This window comes from Lycorma delicatula, chromosome 1, assembly GCF_047948215.1.
Source record: "Lycorma delicatula isolate Av1 chromosome 1, ASM4794821v1, whole genome shotgun sequence".
Lineage (NCBI taxonomy): Eukaryota > Metazoa > Arthropoda > Insecta > Hemiptera > Fulgoridae > Lycorma > Lycorma delicatula.
The window spans coordinates 262,726,642-262,745,006 of NC_134455.1; the positions used below are offsets into that span (position 1 = coordinate 262,726,642).

An 18,365-nucleotide genomic window follows, 5' to 3' on the forward strand; every position below is an offset into this window, starting at 1 on the left:
TTCTCTACAAGTTTTGATATAAAATTTTAGCATTTATTAATGATTTAACAATATAACTTAGTTAAATCACTAACATGAAATGCAAGGTATAAAAACAAAACGTATATCTTGCATTTCACACACTTGATGAACTTAATCACTCACATTCTCAATGCTGCTGGCCTTAACAAGGAAGATATCATTAGGTTGGGGACAGAAAATGTAAGGAAAGGATTTGAAAAAAGCGTTGATATCATTGGTATAATTTTTTTTAATATTTATTTTACTGAAAAGAGCTGTTTTTAATTTTTACAAATTCATAACATTTTTTTGTTGTTTGCTCTGTTTGGTTTTAATATTAAAAGTTGCTTATTTTTCCTACATTTTATTACTTCAATTTTCTCAGAATTAAATTCTCAACAAGTTTTTATTATAAAATTTACGCATTTATTAGTTCTTTAACAAACTTATTATATTTCAAACCTAAAAAAACTTGTTATTCATTATTGAATCTTTCTGTTTTATATTGGATATCATGAAAACTACAGGAGATACAGTTCTGGGACCTGTTTTATTAGATATTTCAGGTCAAAAAACGTAAGAAACAATCATGTTTACCCGTTATATAATGCCTTAAAAATTTCAGTATGACCTCATTTCACTCTAAGAACTGAAAACCAGTGAAATTTTTCTCTAACCAAAACTCTATACAAAGCGTTTACGGACTTGTTTGTATCAGTTTTTTTCCTTATTTCAAGCTCTAGAATCAGTTCCCAAATTATTTCCCTTTCCTTCTGATTCACTCTTTATTTAAAGTAATGTATATATATATATATATATATGTTCATCATAGGATACTGTATCATATTAGCAAAGATCAGTTATTACACAAACTTTCTTGCAAATCTTTGAAATAATGTACTTTACAAATGTGTACACCTACTTAAAAACAGTCCTAACTAGCTATATTATAGATTATTTATATACTGCGATTTGAAACAATTTTAAGGAATTAATTACTTAATAGACATTTTTTGGAATATTTTTCAATAACTGGAAGTATTAGTAAGAGTATTCTTTGACAAATATATTCTCATTTAAAAACTTAACTGGGTTGTTTTCTTTTACCTGAGAATTTTAAGTAAAATACGAGTATAAAGTTTTTTTCAATGCTTGTGGATTTGTGAGTAATATCTATGATGGTTGACAAATGTTAATTCTGTGTTGCTATGTAGAACTTTTGTATGTTCATTGTATGCTTGTTTAGAATTCTATCCTGTTTGACCAAAATAGATCATTTTGCTACCAGAAGAGTTTAATTTATATCTTATGGGCGTTGTGTTTGAGTTTATGTTTGCAAAGAATTTTTGGCAGGAAAAGTTGTTGGATCTCTTCAAACAGACCTAAACAATTATTGCAGTTTATCTTGTTTTCTTCAGTATTTCATATTTAAAAAATGGATGGAAGAGGTGGTTTTAAAATACCATCTGGGCTAGAGGTGAGTGATAAATGCCAATAGTGCAGCAGTGAAGACATTCTTTAGATACTTTGTTGGTTATAAGGAAAGTAAAGACTAACAGGAGAAACCACAAGTGTTTCAGAAAACATTTGTTACTATTTCTCAAAAACTCTGTTCAGTTGTTAGTGACAAATCGAATAACAATACCAAGATACTAGAAATTCTACAGTGGCAATGTTAGTAGAAAGTAGAAAGTTCCTAAAAATATGTTACCAGTTTTGAAAAATTAGAAAGGTATCATTAATAAATCTTAAGTTTAATAAATATTATAGTCAGATCAGAACATAATTATACAGTGCTATCATTTTATTCTGCACATCATTTGTATGAGCACACTGACTTAAAGTTACCACTTAAAGTTAGATGATGTTTGCTAGTACAAGGTGTGATAAAAAAATACGGTGAATAATTTTTTATTAAAAAAAGTAATAAGGTTACATAGAATTCGATTTAATCTCCTTCAAAGTACTGTCCTTGGCTAGCAATGCACTTATCCCAACGTTGACTCCATGATTGGAGGCATTTCTGGAAGCCGTCTTTCGGAAGGGCTTTCAGCTGCTCGGTCGTGGCCCTCTCAATTTCAGCAATGGTGTCAAAACCTTTTCCTTTAAGCACAGTATTAATTTTTGGGAAAAGCCAAAAGTCGCACGTGCTAAACCCGGTGAGTATGGCGGATGTGGACGGACAAGAACCCTTTTTTCGGCCAAAAACTCGCAAATGAGAAGCGAGGTGTGACACGGCGCGTTGTCGTGGTGAAGAAGGAATTGGTCCATTTTTCTGGTCGCTTTCTTCGTACGTCGTTTCGCAAACGTTGCAGTACACACTTATAAAATTCAGAGTTTACAGTTGTTCCCCTTGGAACGAACTCTGATCGCACTATGCCCTCACTATCGAAAAAAACAACGAGCATGACCTTGATGTTGGATTTTGACTGACGTGCCTTTTTAGGGCGAGAAGATGAACTGGTTTTCCATTGGGAACTCTGCATTTTGGTCTCAGGGTCATAGACATAGACACAACTTTCATCTCCAATTACAATTTTGGCCATGAAGTCCGGATCTTCATGAAGACGACCCTTCAACTCCGTGCAAATTTACACACGATTTTCCTTCTGTTCATCACTCAAAAGTCTGGTAACAAATTTTGCACTCACTCGTCTCATTTGCAATTCATTAGTTAAAATGCTTTGAACGGATCCGTACGAGATGTTAAGGTCTTGAATAGCTCTCGAATAGTCATTCGCCTGTTTGAACGAACCATTGTTTCCACTTTTTGAACATTTTCAACTGTTTTTGAGGTTACTGGACGTCCCGCACGCTGCTCGTCTTCAACAGACTCATTTCCGTTTTTAAATCGGTCATACCACTTGTACAAAGTCTTCAAAGTTACCACATTATCGCCGTACACCGATTTTAACATTTAGTGAGCTTCTTTGGTACTCTTTTGCAACTTAAAACAAAACTTAATGTTAATGCGTTGTTGAAAATCCATGTTGCGCGACAGACACGATAAACACAACCTCACTCTAGCGACTCTGGCAGCTGACTGGCAAGCTCGAACGTGTTGCAACTTGTACCTGCCTGTCTCAGTTGATCACGCTATTGGACAAATTACAGCATATGGATATAGCGTCGGCAGTTGCCTCTATAAAAATTCATACACCGTATTTTTTGATCACACCTCGTAAAATAAGCAAAGCATAAGCATTTTCCATTTTATATTACAATTATATTATATTAATGAGAGAGAGCGTGAGTGAGAGAGTCAGCTGTTTGTTCACAAGAGTAAAAGCTGAGCTTGGAGTGCCTGGCAGTGTTTTACCTATCCCCTTCCCTTCTGCCTAGATCATATAAATAAAAAAATATGTTAAATGTTCTTCAAGTTTCACTTAATGTATTTTAAAATATCCAGTTTGTAATGAAGTAGTATGTCACATCTCTATGAACTGTAGTTGCAGAGATATGTATTATGTCTTTGAAAAAAAGCATAAAAAAAGAGAAGCATAAATAACTATTTGATAATTGGCAGATATATACTCGTATATATTGCTACAATCAATAATGTATTGAAATTTGAAAAAAAAATTTGTCTTGGATTTCATGAGTTGTAATCAGTCAAAGTAAGGCTTTTGATATCAAAGCTCTAAAAACAGCAATTTTTTTAGATTTACTTAATGAAATTTCTCAAAATAAGTGTCAGAAAATCAAAAAATTTCCTTATTTGACAACCTTTAGCCTGAAATAAAGTATGTAAGTCACTTACTTCTCCTTATAACAAAGGTTTGTTGTTTTGAAGCAGTTATGTAAATCTATTTTCTTCATAAATATTAGACTATTTAGTTAAGATTTTATCACTTTTTATATAAATAAAAAATTAAATTATTACCTGTATTCATTTTATTTGATATTAAATATCTTTTTTGTTAATTTTGTTGTCCTTTATACAATGATTCTTTAACATTTTCAGGCCTTGTGCAATGGTTGTACCAGATTTTGAATTGATTTGTGAAATTATGTTAGTAGCAGAAGGTTTCCAAGATGCAAAAATCCTTGCTCGCAAGTTCATAACACTTTATACATTGTGTAAAGAACTACTTTCTAAGCAAGATCACTATGATTGGGGTCTCAGAGCTATAAAATCTGTTCTTGTTGTTGCTGGCTCATTAAAAGTAATATACTATTTTTTTTTTTTAAATTATCAATTATTAAAAATATTAATAGTAGTAATATAATTGTAATTGATAGAAAGTTTTTTTTTGTTTTTTTTTTAATATTCAAAGCACTTGTTTAATATAATAAATAAATTTATTTTTTACACCATATTTTTCTAATTACCTAGTGTACAGTGGGGCTAATTAGCTATTTATGTTAACTAAAATCAGTAACATTAAAATATTGCAAAAATGCCAAAAAACGTTTTAAATATAAGATTAAAAGGTTTATGGTAATTAAAAGAACTGCATGATGATAGTGTCTATTAACAAATTAACTTTGCTTTTTAGTTGGAAGATGTTTTTATATTAATTTAAACTAAAGTTATTATTATAAATCTGAATTACTGTAGATAATTTGTTTTTTTGAAATTAATCTTTTTAAGATAAAAATATTAATCTTAAAAAGATCGTATTCCTGTGTATTGTTAAAATCATATTTTAAATTCGATGAATATAAACCACCTAGAATTGAATATTGAGATAAGACATATCTTAGCTTAATTTATCATAAAAGTACTTTTTGCGGTATCCAGCATCTTTATTCACGATTGAATACGATATATTTAATTAAACTGCTCATTAAGATATTAAAAATGTTAAAAATTAAAAAAACCTTGTACATGGTGTAATATTTGTTACATTATTGTAATATTCTAATGAAAATCACATATTAATTTGTTATATGAATGCTGATATCTGTTTCTGTTTTTGTAAGATTGTTTCCCTCAAACACTGTCTGATGATTTATAAAATTATTATATATATAATTGATTAATTATAAAATCTTGTTTGTATTTTATCCGTAATATATTCCTTCTATATATACTAATTTTCATTATCATTATTAATTTCTAATATTTATAAGTTTGTATTAATGTCAGAAATAGAATGTTTATTACATGGTCTACCATATTAGATATACCTAATTTATTATTTTTGAAATTTTTACGATGATCAGGTAATGTCATTTTAAAGGATCTACTTGTTTTTCCTATATAAATACTACCACAATCATTACATGTAATTTTATAAATTCCACACAGACCATTTATTTTATTATTATTTTTGTTTTTACTTCCTTCTACGAAGTAAAGGAAGTATTGTGATCGTGAAAAATTTCAGTTTTCAGATTTCAACGGAAATATCTATTATGACGTTCTCTAGTTTTCAAATTTTCTTTCTTTATATTCGTCATCCTCTCTTAATCTTATTATTCTTTCTTTGGTTTTTACATTTTCTTCCTCTTTATATTTATTATCTTCTCTTAATGTTTTTATTCTTTCTTTGTTTGCAACATTTTCTTTCTGTTTATTTATTTTTGTTTGCAGCATTTTCTTTTTTTGGTTTTAACATTTTCTTCCTCTTCCTCTTTTATTCATCTTTTTGTTTTTTTGAGATGTATTTCTTCATGTTATCTTTCTTTTTCCTCTATGGTTGATTGTTTGTTTTTCATTTTCACCAAATAATCCAATAATAAAAACTGAATACTTTTACACTGTAAGGTCAAAATTAACATTTGTCACCAGTATACAGGAGTTCACTAAATGGAATAGTTTAATTATTAACTTTTTATTTATACGGCATACCAGAGATCTGAAACATTTGTTAATCAGCAACTCATGAAGATATGAATAATACTGATCTAGTATTACAAGTTATAAAGGGACTTATACTCTATCCGAATATTTCATGTAAGATTGTTGAATTAATAATTGGATAAATATTTGATGTGAATAAAAACTAATATTTCAGCAATTGTGTAACTACCCACTTTATTAAAGAATTAGAGGATCATATTTCACTTTCAAATGAAATAAGTTTAAATGAAGCACAACAAAAAATGTGTATATGTAATTTAATAGACGTACATGGAAGTTGTGGTGTCCACATCAGATTTTTTAAATATGTTATTATGTGGTTATTAGGGTTTAATACTAGTTTAAATATTTCTTTACTGTAAATTTTAGTAACATTTTCAAAGATATTATTAGTGTATAAATATTTTATTTGTACATTTTCACTTTTTGTGTCTTATTATGTATTGATTATAAGGTAGTTTGATGGTATTTTGTGGTTTGATGGTTGATTTTTATAAATATTGTTAAATTAAAGTAGTATCACATCTATTTTCAATTGCTATATGTTTTATGATGTTTATTTCATTATTTAACTTTTCTTTGTTATTGTGTGCACTGGATTATATAGTAAGTAGTATATGTATAATATATAGTACAAGTATAATTATTAATTTTATGAGGCCAGGGTAATATGAGTTTTTATGAATTGTTATGTTATTAGATGTAGGTTTTCTGTATACTGATGTTTCAATTTAGTTGTCTGTGTTTATTTCAATATTTACATCTAAATAATTTAACATTCTATTAGCATTTATTTCAAATGTTAATTTTAAGTTTTCTATGAACGAATTTAATTTGTCTAGTATTATTAGATGTTCATTGTTTATTACCTGGTTATATATAATGAGAATATCTTCAACATATCATATTCATATAAAAGCTTTGTGTATGAGTAATTTGACTAATGACTGATGATTGATTGGTATGAATGTCTCATGCACTGATTTACTCTCAAAATTCGGTAAATATATTTCTGGCATAATGTCTAATAGTGGAAATCCCATAGGTAAGATATCTTTTTATATGTAATATTTGTTATTAAATTCAAAATAGTTTTGTTGACATAAATTTCTTATAAAAATGATGATACATACCTTTCATAAATGTCTTTTTGGTTACTTTTTAATTTATTTTTTAAAATGTTATCAATTATTTTTTATGCAATATAACAGAGTAATTGAAAATTGATCAAATATTACATTGGAATTCTTAATTTATAAATTTTTGGTAGTCTAACTTAGGGAAATTGATTCAAAAGGATATAATCTATAATGGTATCTTAAATTATTATTATAATTAAAAATTGGTCACAATTTTTTTTATTAAACTTCTTGTTTTAGAAATTTGTTAGTTTGATCATCAATTTCTTCAAATTTATTATCAAAATATGTTGTTTCATTAAGTTATTATATTTTTCAACTGTTATGATAACCAGTGTATTTGTTTTAACTGATTTTATTAAAAAAATTTTAATTTGTCTCTTAATTTGTAAATTATTTGTTTATTGATAAATGGTTTATTTGTAAATTTTGTATTTTAATTTTTTGGATATTGTAGCTGATAATATTATGTAATTTTCCTTATCTGAAGGATTCATTCTATTGGAATTTATTTAAAAATCTACGATGTTCTTAATTTTATTATATATTTTATTTTTTATATTAAAAAAAATTTAGAAATCATCATCATCAGTGATCCTTCCACTCATATCAGAGAGCTGGTGACCTGATTCATATCCTGTTGACAATTTCCACCATAGCTTACAGTCCATTGCCATTTGAACCAACATGCCTAGTGTTTCTCCAGTCCTCTTCAATTGGTGAAGGATCTTTTAAGTGGTCTTCTGCATGATTTGCTGCCCTCAATTTTCCTTGTTTAACTAGTTTTTCCGGTCCTATGAACTATATGGCCAAAAAAGCAGAGGACGAGCTAGAAGCATACTGTGGACAACCTCCTCTGAATACTCAGCTTATTCATAATCAAGCTATTCCACCAATGTGACACGGAGCATTCTGTAGGCCCAATTTTCAAATGCATCAATTCTCTTCTGGTCTTCCACTTTGATGGTTCAGGTCTCAACCTGTACTCTACTGGGAAGTCTAGAGGACTTGAAGCAGTCTCAGCTTTGTATTCCTCATGATTGCCCTATCGTTCCAAATAGCTATCAGCATCGTAGGTGTCTCCTTCGCTAAATAATTCTTCTACAAACTTCAGCTGACAAGCCCCCATCTTTATCGATTGTGGATCCTAAATATATGAAACGCTCCACCTTTTCAAAATCACTGACTTTTCAAGCACATCTCTGACTGGAAGATCGTTTGCTTTGTCTACAATCATAACTTTTGTTTTTCTGATGTTCAATCTAAGTCCTAGTGCCTCACTTTCTTGCTGAGTTTGATCAAGGATCTTCTTCATTTTAACATCAGAATCTGCAAACAGGGTCGTATTGTCAACAAACCTTAAGTTGGTTATACGCCAACCTCATATTTGTACACTATCACGGCAGTTTTTCAGGCACTTCTACATGATATGTTCACCATAAATATTGAATAAGATCAGAAACAAAATATTTCCCTGATGTACTCCTGTCGATGGGTAAAAGCGATCATTGTGTCACCTTCCAGTCTAACCACCACACTCTTTACATATAGGTTATAAATGAGGGTAACAAGATGGTCAGGAATGCCCATCTCCTTCAATATTCACCACAGAATCTTTCCATCTGACCAAGTCGAATGCCTTGGAATAATCTAGGAATTACAAGAGGGGTATTGAACAAGATTAGTACAAGAACAAGATAGAGCAAGAGGGTCATGCTCTATCAGTTGCCTAATAATATTTAGAATTTTCTCACATGTACTCTTTTCTTTGACGAATCTGACTTGGTCTCAGTAATTTCTCTGTTCAGATAGTATTGTAGATATTCATGAAGTAAATACCACAAAATGTTACTCGCACGTGAAATCAGAGAAATAGTTCTATAATCATCACAGCACTGTGTACGGTCTTTTTTATGTAGAGGTACAAACACAGAGTTTACCACACCAGGCCTTTTGTCAGTTTATGGGCCTTGTAACTTGTTGTCTCTCAATTTCTTTATTGCTTTCTGCACCTCCTCTTTGAGAATTTCTCTGTCGGACACTAAATCTACCTCTCTCAGCTCTGCTTGGTCATTGCAGTATAGGTTGCTGCAATACTCTTTCCATTGTCCTCCAATCTCCCAGTAGTCCATAAAAAGTTTACCACCTGCATTTTCTATAACTTGTGATTTTGATTTGATGGTATTTGTAAGTTTTTTATTTGTTTGAACATGTACCATATTTCATATTGCTGTGCAGCTCCTCAATTTTTTGCATGTTTCTTGATTGTATGAAATTTTATCTCACGATCTTTGGATTTCAGCTGACATCTTCGGTGATGTACTGAGGACTGACAGGTGGTGCCTTTCACTCTTCCTCATTCCTCTACAAGTTTTATTCGACAACCAGTTTTGTTTACTTCTAGACTGACGTACTTCTTTACTTATACCCTCTGTGGCTTCCAGGAGCGTGTTTTTATATTCTTACCGTTTTTTAAAAGGTGTTTGTTCACTCTCAACATATTTTTAATTCTGAAAAGACTAGTATTCTGTTTTATTCGATTGACAAGAAACTTGGCTCTAAGAAACAGACATAGCAGTTGATAGTACCACTTGCAGCTGGGCCGGGACACATTTTTATATTCTTGATTGACATTTTCCATCTTTCTGAAATCAAGGTGTAATTGATTTGGTTGCGATATTTAGCATACGGTAAGACCCACTTATACAGCCTAAGAGGATGCCGCCAAAAGTGTGTATTGATTTTTTGCAGTCTCTTCCCTTGACAGAATTGGAGTAATCGTTTTCCATGATCATTTTTTTTATTGAGATCATAGCCACCATGCACTTTTATTGCTGTTTCTTCACTACTTATCTTTGGATTAACGTCACCTTTCATAACTGTAATTACTTTCCACAGTAGCAAGTCATGGCAAGAGGCAAGTTCCATAAAACTTCTTTTCTTCATCTTCAGCTGCTGATGTCAGTGCATATACCTGAATTATATTGAGCTTAAATTAATAGAACTAACAAAAAATGAAGTATATTAGAAAAATACTATATACACAGTATGAACAAAATTTGAATTTGATAAACCATCTGACAGTCTTATAAAAAGAGTAACAGATAACAGCACTCGCATAACAAATCAACACAAATGTTCATTATAATATTACAGTAATGTAACAAACATTACACCATGTGCATAGTTTATTTCAATATTTTTTAATATCTTTTTGTAATATGCAGTGTAATTAAATGAATTCAATCGTGACTGAGAATGCAGGATCCCATGAAAGTACTTTCATGATAAAATATAAGGTAAGACATGTCTCACCTATATCAATATTGTACTGGGTGGTTTTCATTAATAGAATTTAAAATATAATTTTATGTATTTAATACTAACTTCATACATGCTCTTTTGGTGATGGTTAGCCTTCAAAAGTGCTATTAGGCTAGATAAATAAACCTCCAGAATTGAAAATTAATTTATTTTAATAATTTAAGTTGTTTTAAACAAGCAGGAAATGGTATTGAATAAAAAGTGCAAATATGTAGGGCCATTCAACATTTGAAAAATAAAATCTTTAGAAAAAATATCAAAATAGGAAGGTCATTTTCAAAAGTAGGCATCAGTGTATAATTGGTGATTGACAGTTATTTTAATATACATAATGGCCATCAATCATTTACCAAATCCTTTTAGCAAGTTCTTTTAAAAATTGTATTTTTTAAAAGAGTTTTCAATGATATAATTCTGATTCCAGGTGACAAAAAAAAAAATCATCTGAAATTTAGTCTGAGATAGTCAGGCAATAAAGTAAAAGTAGTTTGTGAAACAATTTACAATATAGTAAATTGTGAAATTTTTACTAGTGGGTTGAATAATTCAAAAGTAGGTGAATGATTGTTATTGATGCCTAACATGAAGGTTGACCAATTAAAGTTTTAACTTTAACTCTGAAACGTCATATTTATGAGATTTCTCAGTGAGACTGGGGAGAGTTAAAGTAATTAATAAAAAACTGATGAATTTCTATGCAAACCGGAGTATAGTTAACTCAATTATTTGCAACAAACTGATGAACTACTTTAAAATATGTACAAGATGGTTTCAAAGACAACATACAGATTATTATAAAGAAACCAGACTTTATTCTTGCAAATAATTATTGATGCTATGTAATAAAGGTTATGAATTTTTTTAGTGTGTGATATATGGCTACATCATTATGAATCAGAATCTAAGCAGAAAAGCATGGAATTGAAGCATCTCAGTTTATTATAATTATATCACAATAAATTAAAAAAATTCATTGTTTATGATGCGCATAAATTATAATTATCAATATAAGTATTAATTAAAATTATAAAAGTATTTATAATTTAAATGTAATATCCTTTTATTTTATTTCAAACTACATTCTTTTCAACTTCAGGGGCATATCCAGCTAAAAACAGAAGGGGTAGCAGCCTTCTAAATTTCTTTTATGCTGGAAGGGTAGTCCATGAGATGCAATAATACACAATAACAAATGGAAGAATAAAATATTTATTTAAAAAAAAAAGCTAATTTTGTAAAAATAACAAAGAAGACTAGATGCAAATTTTCATAACTACACCTTCAAATAATTGCTATTATTATACCAGAGTAAGAAGTAGTATCCAAAAGGATGTTTCTGCTAAGAGCTTAGAAATGACAAAGTGTGGAAGTGTTGATAGCAGGCAATTAGTGTTACTTGATAAAGGATAATGAAAGTACCATGCAAAAAGTACTAGGAGATTAGGAAAAAGCAGTTTTATTCTCATTTTCAAGAGAAACAGTTAAAAATATGAAGACTACAGGGGTTTAGTGTTACTTTTAGATCATATGAAGAATTTTGAGAGATTTCTAGATTTATGATGCAGAAAGTAGAAACAAAACTTGAAGAAAAGAGCAACATGGTTCCAAGAAAAGGAACTTTAATACATTAATTTTTGCCATGAGACTGTTAGTTGGAAAAAAAATTGAGAAAGAAGAGATTTGGTTCTGTTTTTATTAACTTAAATCATTGATAATGTATCTAGGAAGCTAATACAGAGAAGACAATGAAAAGGAAGAAATTGTATGGTAATGATTAGTCTGAAGAAAATCTTTAATAAAATGTGTGGGTATGAATTAATGAGAAAATAAAGGTAAGTATAAGTATGAGAGAATTACTATGAAAAGTATAATCTCACTCTATTATACAAAAAAAAAAGGACTGAAAGAGGCAAAAAATAAGTATATGACAAAATCATGAAATACTATTCTCATCAGAAATGTGCTTATTTCTTGGTTTTGTTGTATCTAATTTTAATAAAATCTATTCTGATTTGAGTTGCTGTATTTTTATTCTTCTTCTTACCCTCTAACATAGTTTGATTTCTTTCTCTAACACTTAAAAAAATTTATTGCTTGACTAATTTTTTTTCTATTCTTTTCAATGAAGGAATACTTAAATTTAAATAAAAGCCCATTTTTATTGTTTTTAATTTTTTTGTATAATGTACTACAATGGTCATCTGTAGCCACTGGCATTCATAACTTACCTGATGATGGATGAACGACTATTTTAATCCACGTTAACCCATTTCCTCACAGTGTTTCATGAGTGCAACAGCTAATAAACAATTTTTTTTCTGTAATTTTAAAACTATTTTTCAATGTTGTTATCTAACTGGAGATTATATGTACATTATATAAAAATGTAGGTTATATATAGATTTTACCCACGAGTTATTCCATATGCAAATGCCATCGGCCTGAAAGTGCTTGATATATGTATTTCATTTTGATGACTTCTTTTTAGATAAAATTATTGACTTTCTATTATATATTCTATATAAATAAATGTGATATATTTGTATTTGAATCAAGGGTTAATGATAGTTAACAGTGACCAATTTCATATATTTTTTTATTTATTTAGATTTTTATAAATCCATAAGTTACGCTGTTAAAAAATTTTACTCTGCATTCTTGTCTATTTGTAAAAAAAAAATAAAAACTGTAAATTTTGAATTAAAAAATTTTTAAATAAATGAATATAATTATTTATAAAAAATAATAAATAATATTTAAAAAAAAAAAATTACAAAAATAGTTCTATTACAATTACTTATTATTCACATAATACAAAAAACACACACAAATATACATTATAATAAAAAAGTTTAAAAATAATAATATCAAAATTTATATGTATATTATATATAATAAAGTATATAAAAAAATAACTTTATAAAAAGTGTAAATACAAAAAAATTATTTTTATGGTCACATATTGAAAAGAAAAAAAGTTTATAGAATAGTTTATTTGATGTTCTTCAAAACATTTACTGGGACACAAGACTGGTAACCTAGGACAAATTGGATGATACATCATGTGTTTGTAGATCTTTTTACATGCACATACCTTAAATTTTTTTTGGATACCCTCTTCTGTCCTGGTGAGTGTGCTGATGTTTCCTGAAAGAGATGTGGGTCGTCGACGGCTTCCTTTTCATCATCACCGCCCCTTTCTAAGAAGTCAGATTCTCCTGACCATTCATCTAATGAGAGATAAATATCATCGTTACTTTCTTCAAGAATAGCTCGTAGTACTTTGCTGCTTCGAATTATATTTCTCTCTATCCAATCTCCTTTCTCAGTCATTGAGGTTGAAGTTGCACCTCCTGATGTCAATGGTACTGGCTCTGTGATGAATTTTGCATTTTGGAATGCAATCTCTTTAACCCTCCTCATGTACGGGACATCCTAAAGCAAATAAAAATAATTATCTATAAAAGTATTATTTTTCATGTTATACAATAACAAGTTTTTGTACTCTCAGCAAGCATGAAACAGACTTCACGTACATTTTTTAATACAGTAAATAAACGTCATTTTATACCATAAGTAATAAATAGTTTCAGAATAAAAGTTTGAATCATTTATATCAAAAATATTTCAAAATATGATAACATGTAATTAGAAAAAAGCTATAAAAAATTTGAGTGATGTGGATTTTTTTGAGATTTAAAAGTATTATTTCGTTTAAATTTTAATATATATATATATATACATATATATATATATATATTTACAAAAATGGTAGTAATAATACATGAACAAATTAATTGAATTTAAAAGTAATGAAATGGTGTTTTTGAAAATGATAATAGTTAAAACAAACTGAAAAGTTTGTAGTATTTCAAAAGAAAAAAAAGTATGAGAAAAAAGAAATACAGTAAAGACAAATCAAGAGTAAAACACAGTGTAGCAATATTGCCTGATTTTTAAATATTCAATTATGGTAAAATTAATAAAAAGACAAGACGATGATGTTGGTCCACATTCACCCAGTAAAGCTAGTGAGGACGACAATGGTAGTTCACAGCACAGAAGTGTTAAAATAATAATTTATTGTTTTTTTTTCAGAGAGGTGATCCAGGTAGACCAGAGGAAGAAGTTCTGATGCGTGCTCTTAGGGATTTTAATATTCCTAAAATAATTACTGATGATGTTCCTGTTTTCATGGGTCTCATTGGTGATCTTTTTCCAGCTCTTGATGTTCCACGTAAACGTGATATGGACTTTGAACGTACTGTAAAGCAGGCGGCAATGGACTTATTATTGCAGCCTGAGGATAACTTTATCTTAAAGGTAAAGAACTAATTAAAAATAATAATGAAAGTATTGCTTGTTTTTCTATTGGTTTTAAAACATTATGAAAAACTTAATATCTAATATTTGTCTAAATGTTTGTTTCTTCATTTTTGTCTTAGATATGTAAGTATAATCTTCTTATTTTTTAGTCTTAGGATGTAAAAATGCATAGTATGAGTAAGATTATATTACGAACTATAGAACATCTACAGAAAATTATTTTGTTGAATCGTTGGGTAGAAAAATAGGTTTTACAAAATTAACAACATGAATTGATTATATTCAACTGTAAATTTGTTTGTTTTGTATTTTCTGAACTTTCTGGAAAATTTCATTTGGCATACATTTACAATGTTTTATGTTTTTTTACACCCTTACATTAAAATAAAAAGAAATCCATGAAAAAATTTAATAAAAATATTTTACATCTGTAGAAGATTTTTCACTATCAAAAAGAAAAATTTAATAATGCAATTTAGACATTTAATTATTTGAGTAAGATGGTGAAAGTGAATTATTTATTTTAATTCCCTTCCAAAAACCTTCTTTGGTGGGAGGAGGTCAACGAATGTAATTTTACTACATAAAACTGTACAAGTACAAAATTCTATGCTATATATGCAGTTAGTTATTAGATCAGGAAAGATTATTTCTTGATTTGTATTGAACTATTTCTGTTCATTCTTTAGGGAGTAAATAGCTACATCAAAATTCATTAACTATCTAAGACATTTTTGTTGCTATCCGGATTTTTTAATATGATTAGATTAAGTATGAAAATGATTTATACTCATCTGAATTTTCATTTGATACTATATTTTAAAGGAACCTAGATTTTTATTCTAGAAAAAAAATAAAACATCAGAGCAAAATATTTGTATTTATTCCCTTCTAAAGCACATGAATCCTTCTCTTTTTAAAGAAAGAGTTATCATTTTATAAAACTATACTCACTTATAAAAGATGTAGAACAAGCAAAATAATTGAATCATGTAATAAACTTCTGAAGGTTCTTCATTTTCAAAGTGTTAGTTAATCTTACAGTGAGAATTAATCCATTGTCTTTCCTGATATGTATCAGTGAAATAAAAAATTCATAAGTATTTAATTTTAAGTTGAATAACCTCATTAACCTCATTCAAAGCAGGATTTTGAGTGGCCCAAACACAAGAGTTGACTTAAGGAAGCCCTAGTTTGAAAAAGTATCCCAATTCAGCTGATTTGGAAGTCGAGAGTTCCAGTGTTCAAGTCAGTTATTTTTACATGGATTTGAATACTAGATCCTGTGTTCTTTGGTGTTTGGGTTTCGATTAACCACACATCTCAGGAATGGTCGAACTGAGACTGTATAAGACTACACTTCATTTGCACTCATACATATCATCCTCATTCATCCTCTGAAGTATTATCTGAAAGATAATTACCGGAGGCTAAACAAGAAAAAAAAGAAAGTTTGAAAAAGTAACTTCACTATTATTATTTTTTTTTTTTAATTTATTACTTTTATATATAACATTAATTTGATTTCTTAAATTAGCCCATAGAATTAAATTTATTTTTATTTGTAATTAAGAAACAAGACTTTTAAGTAAGTAATCTTTTTTGAAGGTTTATTTTGATTTCTTCAGATTGCATGATTCAAGAGACCTTTTAGAATTAATTTTGCAGCATTTTTTCATTATAGTTACTAGTAAAGCAATTAGTACATACAGAAAGATTTTTCCACATTAGCAACTTTGGATCTTGAGAAGTCATTCTGGAAGATTTCATGAGATTAAATATGGGAATGTTTAATGAGATGAATGATGCCAAATGCACATGGATCTCATGGAATATATATGTTCAAGGATTTGGATTTTATTATTGTAATTTGACTTGGGATAGTTTGTTGAGATAAGTGCTATAATCAAATTATAAATTACTATATCAATAAATAATGAGTAATTAGGCTGTTTGATTTATGCTTGATAAATAATGAAAATTTTTTACAAAAAGTAATAAGGAAAACTCTGGTAATTATGTTGCTCAATTTTAAATTATGATACAGCCGTATTTTCCTCTGCCCCTTTCTTTGATTCATTGGTAACAAAAAATCAGCGATTCTAGAATCTCTTGCTGAGTCACATTTCCATAAAATAGACATATTTTCAGATAGTTAGGACCAACAAGTGGTTGAATTTACAAATCACTTATATGCAAATGTTTCTGTTGTTAGGGCTAATAACCAGTAGCTCCAGTGAAGCTGGTTGTGAGATATGTATTAAACAGGAATAATTTGATAAGTCTTGCTAAATTTTGTTAGGTTGTTGTGATAACTGATTGAAATAATATTACCAGAAAGAATTTTGTCATGAAACTATTTATGGATACTACTCTTGTAACTGAAAATTATTTTGAATGAGTTGTCTAGAAAATCAACACTGTCTACAAAAAAAAACACTAATCTCGTAGAAGTAACTTTTCTATTCAGGTACGGTCTATGAAAATAGTTGTGTTAAATTGGTGAATAATAAAATCAGAAAACACACATCCAAACTTCGATAATGTTGTATTTTTGGATTTGCACTTATACATTATACACATAAAAATGGCTTACATATCAACACCAAAGAAAAACTATGGGTTTCAGTAATAGTAGTAAAAATGTTTTATAAAAATTTAGTTTAATGTTCTGATTTTCTGAATGGGACTATGGAGAAAAAGCGTACATCAAGTTCTGTAAATGAGACCAATTCTTATAGTTGACAAGGTGGATGGATCATTTGCATTGGATTCTTTCCTTTCATTTTTAGATTCAGATTTACCATTCAGTAATACTAGCAATGCTGATTTAGAACTAAATACCTTATCATCATAGCCTGTGGGTGTTTCCTATAACCCAGCCCTCCTACGTATTAACTTTTTATAAACAAAAGATGCATTTGATGTTACCTGGACTTAGTAGTAATAATGTTTTACTTTAAAATATTATGGCAGTATGTTATTAAATTCCTGTTATTCCCTCTCATTAATAGTAAGGGTTATAATGAAAATAAAAAGAAAGATTAGTTTCAAAAAGTAGTTACAACCTTCCTTTCAAGGATTTCAGTTGTTAATGGTGTTTGATGTAGTAAATAATTTTTGAATTGTAAGCGAACTGTAACCGTGTTTATTAACTTGAACAAATACATTATATTGTCTGATGATAGCCATTGAAAGCGTTTAGATAAATTACAAATGTATACTTATAGATGAGATTGAATTTGATTTGAATATAAAACACTACATGGTTGTAATAATTGAACATGTTAAAGAATTGCTATGTACGATTAAATTAACATGACATGTTGCCATAATGAGTGGAAAAAGTCAACTGACAAAGCGACCATAGAGGCAGAATGCCCTAGTAGTGAGTAAGAAAATGCTTTTAACTGCTAACACCTTAACAAGATTTTAAATTCTTATTCTAATTTTTAAGAAAAAGGTTCTAGGAATTGTCTCTACATCAACAATAATTGCAATAAGGGAATTTTCAGTTTTTATTTTGCAGTTCTCATGAAATCAAGGTCATATGTTTCCTGTTTTTTCATAACATGGATATCGCAGTCCAAAATGTGTAGCTGCCAAACAAAACTATTTTATAGGAAATACACTAAAACTTTTTCTTGTAAATATTTTTTTTTTTGAAAATAAACTAATTTTAGGAATTGAATTAATCTTGTATGGTTAATTCGTATAATTGTATTATAACATCTGACACTATTAAATGGAAAAAATTAAGTATACTT

The 18,365-nt window shown here is 28.8% G+C and overlaps 1 protein-coding gene across 1 annotated transcript in view; it reads left to right on the forward strand.

Moving 5' to 3' along the window:
- Positions 1–18,365, forward strand: part of Dhc93AB (Dynein heavy chain at 93AB) — a 493,152-nt gene that overhangs the window by 258,343 nt on the left and 216,444 nt on the right. Inside the window, exons 37-38 of the mRNA XM_075354875.1 lie at positions 3,965–4,166; positions 14,371–14,595. Of these exons, the coding sequence (XP_075210990.1) occupies positions 3,965–4,166; positions 14,371–14,595 (427 nt within the window). The remainder of the gene's footprint in view (positions 1–3,964; positions 4,167–14,370; positions 14,596–18,365) is intronic.